This window comes from Drosophila santomea, chromosome 2R (genome assembly GCF_016746245.2).
Source record: "Drosophila santomea strain STO CAGO 1482 chromosome 2R, Prin_Dsan_1.1, whole genome shotgun sequence".
NCBI lineage: Eukaryota > Metazoa > Arthropoda > Insecta > Diptera > Drosophilidae > Drosophila > Drosophila santomea.
In genome coordinates this window covers 15,786,868-15,793,802 of record NC_053017.2, presented here as the reverse complement: position 1 = coordinate 15,793,802, position 6,935 = coordinate 15,786,868, and the positions used below count along the sequence as shown (strand labels likewise).

At 43.7% G+C, this 6,935-nt stretch overlaps 2 protein-coding genes across 3 annotated transcripts; both read left to right on the top strand.

Annotated features, from left to right (window-relative positions):
- The first annotated feature begins 2,613 nt into the window (after positions 1 to 2,613).
- Positions 2,614 to 3,760, top strand: LOC120446457. Of its 2 annotated transcripts, none has more exons than XM_039627453.2 (2): positions 2,614 to 2,827; positions 2,886 to 3,760. In XM_039627453.2, the coding sequence occupies exons 1-2, from the start codon at positions 2,744 to 2,746 to the stop codon at positions 3,702 to 3,704; spliced, it is 903 nt and encodes a 300-aa protein (XP_039483387.1). In that variant the 5' UTR covers positions 2,614 to 2,743; the 3' UTR covers positions 3,705 to 3,760. The 2 variants fall into 2 exon arrangements, with proteins under 2 accessions (XP_039483387.1, XP_039483388.1); XM_039627454.2 differs by having other exon boundaries at positions 2,619 to 2,821.
- Positions 3,761 to 3,841: 81 nt separating this feature from the next.
- Positions 3,842 to 5,426, top strand: LOC120446458. Its single transcript, XM_039627455.2, has 3 exons — positions 3,842 to 4,070; positions 4,127 to 4,244; positions 4,376 to 5,426. The coding sequence occupies exons 1-3, from the start codon at positions 3,983 to 3,985 to the stop codon at positions 4,764 to 4,766; spliced, it is 597 nt and encodes a 198-aa protein (XP_039483389.1). The 5' UTR covers positions 3,842 to 3,982; the 3' UTR covers positions 4,767 to 5,426.
- The last annotated feature ends 1,509 nt before the right edge of the window (positions 5,427 to 6,935 follow it).

Sequence of the window (6,935 nt, the reverse complement as noted above, 5' to 3'; positions counted from 1 at the left end):
CGTTGTCAGCAATTACTCATTTATGGCTCGGCCCGGCATTTCTTGCTCTCGGCTTCTGTGTGAGCTGGTATCTGTGTTTTACTGCCATCTATGGATGGAGCACTGAGAAAAATAGGAAGTCAAATAATGTTCTAATATCCCAAGCGGTTTTCGTTTAGCTTGTTTATATTTATACTATATTTATACTAATATCTATACCAATATAATATATTTGTACCAATAATAGCAATTTTAAATACATTTCGTAAAACTAATAATATTTTCTTAAGGTGCACCTTTTGATTTATGCATTCTACTCGTACTTGGGTTCGTGTGCTGCACTTTTTTATTGGATCTTCGAGGATCCGCGCCGGTTATTGGCTTTTGCCGTCTGCTTCTATTTATAAAGATTACGTGTAATTAAAATCGGTGCCCCAGCATCCTCCGCTGCACATCTCGTTACGCCTGTCACCCTCCCGTTACATGCGAAATAAAGCGGATCGAAGTTGCAGTGAAGTTGCAGTGATCGGGGAAATCTGGTTGTCTGGTTGGAGCAACTTGACTGGGTGGCGCAGCAGGTTGAGTCCGAGATTCTCTGTGACATCATATAATTGGAGCGTTTCCCTCTAGGAATATTGATTGCATTATAATGGACATGAAATGTGGACGGGGAGGATTCCAAGCGGGTAACTGCGCTTGACAGCAGAAATTTGAGTTATAATTCAGGAACCACCCGGAACGCATATTGCATTATGCATATGTTATCGAACAATTTCTATATTTTAAAAGATATTTTCCTTATCATGCATGCCACAAGTTTCCTATGCTCAAGGATCCCTATAGAAATTCGATACGATTGGTGGGGATTGATGTGAAATCACGCCTGCGGAACTGTTCGTTTCACTCCATTGAAAACCGAAACAGTTCTCTCGATTCGAAGTAATCAGGGCAATTAGATGTGCTCATTATCTCGGCAGCAGATAATGGGACTGCCAGGGGTCAAATGTGCACGATGGAGGGTGGGCAGTGTGAACTTTGACATACCCAGTACGCCGCGCTCTAGGCAACAGTCCTCCACCTCCGTGGCGATAAGCAAATTGATTTTTGAACACGCGTAATCATCTTTCGAAATTCTATTTTAATAGGGCATTTAAGTATATGCTCGCGAACGATGTGAATGCCGTCGGAGGATTATCAGTTGAAAGTGGTTTTCATGACCTCGACGTCTGTGTTATCGATCCACCACCAAATACTCCCCAATGCAAGTTGGTGTTATTTTTCATCCGACGAAATCGGAATCTTTATGTGCCATTTGACACAGTTGGACAGGCACTGGTTCACTTATGCAATCGAATTGTCCGACGACCGCTATCAGCATTTCCAGTCATTTCCACAGAGTGGAGCCTCTAATCTCGCCAATGCCCTCCGATCCTCTACCCCTGCCATTTCCCCAAAACTGGCATGTTATGAGCACATGAATCCCATCGTGGAATAAGATGTAGTCTATTCTTGAACCCCGCTGAACTTTGGGCTACAAAATGCAACTAATTCACGTACTAGAAACACATTTCATTTATATTCCGATTATATTGATTGCTGATCATTTCGTCTAAGCCAAAATATGGCAATCTTTCTGGTGTTATTCAATCATTTTGTAAAATAATATGTATGCATATGGGATTAGAAAAAGATTACAAAATTTATATCTGCCACTGTTACATCCTTTTAATTAATTTATTTTGGTAACCGGGATTAAACATTTATACGTAACACGGAATTCACTTTTAATATGAATAAAATTCTAAACAAGATTTCTTCAACTAAACTTTCGTTTGGCGTTCTACTGAACTTTGATAATGTATACATTTTTTTGGCGTTCCGTTTAACTTTTATTTTTAAGACTCTGACATTTTGCCGAGTAGACAATGTGAACCGAGAATCGGCGGCGTCGAAGACGTTCGTTTCCCTCTTAAATGGCGCTCCCAAATCTATTTTCACCCTTCGTCCGGCCATTTGTCCGTTTGTCCGCGAGTGTGTCTCCCATGTCCGTCCGTTCGTCCGTCAAATTGTCAGTCCGTCCGGATTCGTTTGTGTCCACCTCTGTCTAGCCGTCAGTTTGCGGTGCGCTTTCAGTTTTAGCATTTACTTCTAGCATAGCTGGCATTTTTGTAGCAATTCGTGTCTATATGGTTTGTTTCCACCTCGTGCCTCTCCGATTTTCGCATTCTATATTCTATTCTATTCGCTGCTCTCTTTGTTATGGGTCCGGGTCCGTAAATGCCGCGTGCTCATCACTCGCAGACACTTTAGAATGCAGCCAGTATCTTTAAGATGCGAAAGATGGACGGAGATCTTAAGTGGCGTAAATGCGAAAACGGGAGTACGGCTGATTCGGGGAGATGTACGGATTTTAAGAACAAGATTTCACTAGGTGTTGCTTTAACACAGTTACCATTTCTCTTATTTTATAATTATTTAATTTTTGCTTTTTATTTCTATTGGCGTTATATTCGAAAATAGTTATTTTTAATATGACTTTTCTTCGTTTTGTACCTTGATCTCCAACACTTCTATCTCCCCATCAGCGACATTACTTCTCTATAATTCAATATCAGCTTGATGTGATATTGAAACAACCTACCTTCAGTCCAATTTATTGCCTACTATTTTTGGTTGCTATAAACATTTTGGGTTAGTAAGCTTTGAACTGAAATTCAACATCAAATCGAATGAAATCCATAGCGAATACAATCCAACTATCTTCATGCGAATACGAGGAGTATTGGCCATGTATCTGATGTTCCTTCGCCTGCTCTTCCACTGCACCACCGGTCACATATTGGTTAGGGCAAGTGATTCACTAGATCTGTAACATCTTCAACTGGTTTTTGGTCTTCCAACCACAGCGACACAGATCCCTGCACAAGCGAATGATCAATCCCCGTGAGCTCTTGAGCGAGTTTGCTGCAATCAAGGAACCAGGAACCGGCGATGTTGCCCTAAAGATTTCTGGTAACTCGGTTGCTTTGTACGAGAATGGTGGAGGATCAGGAGCAGGAACGATGCCAGGAGCAGGTCCTACGAAGGCGCCCTCCAACAAGGATTGCGATATGCAGACAAAGTGCAATGTTAAGACAATCATAACCCCCGGAGATCCCAAGCAAAAGTCCTCGATGATCGCCATGAAAGCTGCCCAGGATGCAAAGGCGGCCAGTGAAGCACAATCGGCCGCTGGCCAGGCGGCAGCCCAACACATCAAGATGGAGCTCGCGGATAAGGCCTTTCAGTCGGCCAAGGCCGCCGAGGCAGCTCTGATGGGCAAACAGATGATGGTCGATCAGCTGGAACAGGAGGTCCAGGAAGCCAGTGCCGTGGTCGAGGAGGAGACGAACTCCATTCACCACACGGAGGCCAATATGAATGCCGCCGTGGACGCCGTTAAAGTGGCCATGCAGCAATTCGAAACGATCAACGAGCTGCAAAGGACCTCCAGGGAGTCACTGGCCAACATCCAGACGGTGGCCATGGGATCGCAGCAGGAAATGGCCGCCAAGACACAGCTCCTGGAAGCAGCTCGCAACCGGTTGGCCCTGCTCCAAAAGCAACTGGTGAGTGCCCACGACGACTATGAGAAGACCAAGCAGGCCGCCTACAAGGCAGCCTGTGCCGCCGTGGAGGCCAAACAGAGGGCTGGACCCCCACTGCCACAATATTATATTTTTTAAATAAATACAGATAGCTTAAGGCAGCTTAAGTATACAATTCATCCAACTAAAGACAATGCAGGCATGTTTTAATTAAACTTTCGTATTAGAAATACGAGCTATACTCTTTTGGTAGTTCCTATTAACTGTGAAATATACAATTCGAGAAATAAACATCGTTTTGTGGGAACTAGATCAGCAGGTGTAACTGCCAAGATATCGGGTAACACCTTCCTAGGGCTATAAAAGCTTCTTTCAATGAAAGTAGTTCCCACAATTAGCCCATTACTCCGATTGAGATGAAGTGCCTCCTGGTGGCGATAGCCTGCTTAATCACTTGCACCAGTGTAGGTGCCCTTGTGCACTATATAAAACTGGAAAAAGGACGTATGTACCAGAAATGATATATTTAAATCGACACAGAAGGCTGAAGTGAATTTCAGAGAACGGATGCAAATCCCCCAAGGGTGCAGAGATGGCAGTGGGTGCTGTGGAGCAGGATGATAAGAGTTGTGGAGCTATAACGTGTCAGAATACGGAAGGAGATGCCTTTGTCCACTTGTAAGTTATTTTCTAACTTTCCAAAGGTATTTTATTATATCCTGTTAAAACACCACCTTTGTACCATGCATATTGCTATATCATATTGTATATATATTTATATATCCGCTCCAACTTCGGAATCCGTTTAGCTGTCAGATACCAGCCACTTTTGCGGAGTGTGTGGATACTGCTGTTCTGACGGACGTGGACTTTCCACAATGCTGTTGGACATGTGCCGCTTGGGCGAACTGTGATGGCGGTGGTGCAGCAGGAGCAGAAGGTGCTCCTCCTGCTGACGGAGCTCCTCCAGCGGACGCACCACCCGCTGCAAGAAGCCATCTAAAGAATGGAAAACCCGCGACAACTGCATCTGATACAATGGAAACTACTACAGACAATGAAAAACCACGCACCAGGGGAAAATGGGGCTCTAAGAGGAGCACTACCATTCCCGATGAATCCGAGTTTCCCGGGGGAGATGTCAATATAAGGTTTGGCGGTGGCACACCGATCTCCAAGTTTGGCGAAGACGGCATGTAAACACAAATGCCGCGATATGTTTGAGGAACCTCCCTAGTTATTAATTTAAAGCTCGATTCCGATCATAAATAAATGACACGGCAATGTGCACTTCATTTGTCTCCTCGCAAAAGTGACCCACATATAAGCACGTCAGATCGGGAGTGATACTCATATCTTTGCCGGCATATTTCTGGTTTTCGTGTGATTGTTGTTCCTCCTGTTGGATTTTTTTTTCGGTTTTTTAATTAGCCGCCGCTGGCGAACAAATCGGGCCGAAAAAACAGGAAAAGGGTTTCGATCGGGTCCTTCAACCCGGAGTGAAAAAATGCAAAAACCATAAAGCGAAGACGACAGCGCATACGAGAAAAATTGAAAACCAGATCTCCGCGCCAATTTCGGGTTTGAGAATGGGCATGGGATTGGACTTGGACTTGGACGTGGACGTGGAAACGAGAGCTTGAGCAGGTAGGGCCTGTTCCCTTCCGCAGAGCACTCCACCCTGGAGTGAAACAGATTCGGCATGATGTACATTAAACGGGAAAGACAAGAATAAACCCCGAACAAAAAATGAAATGAAATGAGGCACCGAAATCCCAAAAGCTTTTTCGCCCAGATAATTTGTGAGTGCGGCTGCAGTTGACACCGAAAGACCCCTACGGCCAGCAGTACTCACATAATTACTATATACAAACCCACATCCTGCGCCGATTTTGATCCTTGCTGCGAAATGGTGAATCGCATTCAAAAGTAGATTGAAAAGTTGCCCAACTATAGTCAAACATCTATATTTTAACCAAAAAAAACGTCTTTCAGTTACAGATTTCCAATAAAAAAAACTAGTTACTAGAAGTTCTAATTAAATGTATAATTCTTAAATATAACAATTGTACATCCTTCTTTTTAAGTAGTATGACTAAACTTAGTAAATGTACTTTTTCAGAGTAGGGCATCAGCTGCTCTGCCGCTGCGCTGCTCTTATTAATTGAGTGAGCATGTCCATTTTGAGGACAGCCTCCCAGAAGGGAGGGGAAACGGAAAAGAAATTACAATATGAGTCAAAAAAGAAAATAACACAAACTGGGGACGAGCCAAAATTAAAAAAAAAAAAAGTAAAAAGATAATAATAATAACGAACAGAAATCAATGGCTACGACTTATTCAGGAGTAACGTAACCAGTTAATCACGTAAAAGGCCAACGTGACAAAATTCCGAAAACCATGCGGTTGCAACATGTTCGGTGCGAGCGAGACGCCAATAGGATTAGACGCAACAGGGCGGCGAGCCGCAAGCGAGAGAAAGATGCCGCTACCGACCGGCGTTGGCTAATAGAAATGCGACAACAAATAACAAGATTCCCCGCATGTGAGAGCGAGCAGGAGGGACAGACGGCGGAACAGCTGTGCGGGATGCAACAAGTTCGACGTCGCGCCGCTGCCGCCTCGACGTAACGTACCGAGCAGAGAACGAAGATATAGTTTCCCCAAATCTAAGCGTTATTATGAATACAGTTGATCGTGGGCCTCGTGCGCCAGTGGACGTAAAGTTCCAGGAAAATAGAAATAAAAAACAAGAAAATAGCAACCAGCAAATAAACATAAGAAAAAAAAGAAACCAGAACCCTTGAGGAAATCAAAAGTCAAGAGGAGCGGACAAGTGCAACGTACGAAACTCGGTCAAGTGTTAAGAGAAATTCCAAATAACTTCTAATGAATTCTAATTCGTAACGGATGTGTGTGTGTGTGTGCCAATCGGGAGCCAAACGATATTTTTAACACCTACCGGGCTTTACGCGTGTTTCACACATTTCCAGCACCACCACCAACTCCCAGCACCGATGAACGCGAATTTGATTCCGATTCACTGAAAGAAAAAAGAGGCGCGAAACAAGCGCGCGATTTAAAGCCCGGCTGGCAGAAGTTTTACACGTGTCTCGATCGCTGATTCACTGTTACGTTGTATGCCCAAAAATTATAGGCAATTAAGCAAATTTTCCACAATTGATTATCATTGAAATACGGCAATGCAAAAAGCAATGTGCTATTGAAAGTCTCGGCCAAAAAAAGAACAAAGATTTCTGTAACCGTCGACGGAAGCTAAACTTCATGTCATGATTTAATAATCACAAAGGGCCCACGGAAGCACCAAGTAGAGTCGCCAAGGTAACAGGTGTCAGCTTGACTGAACCA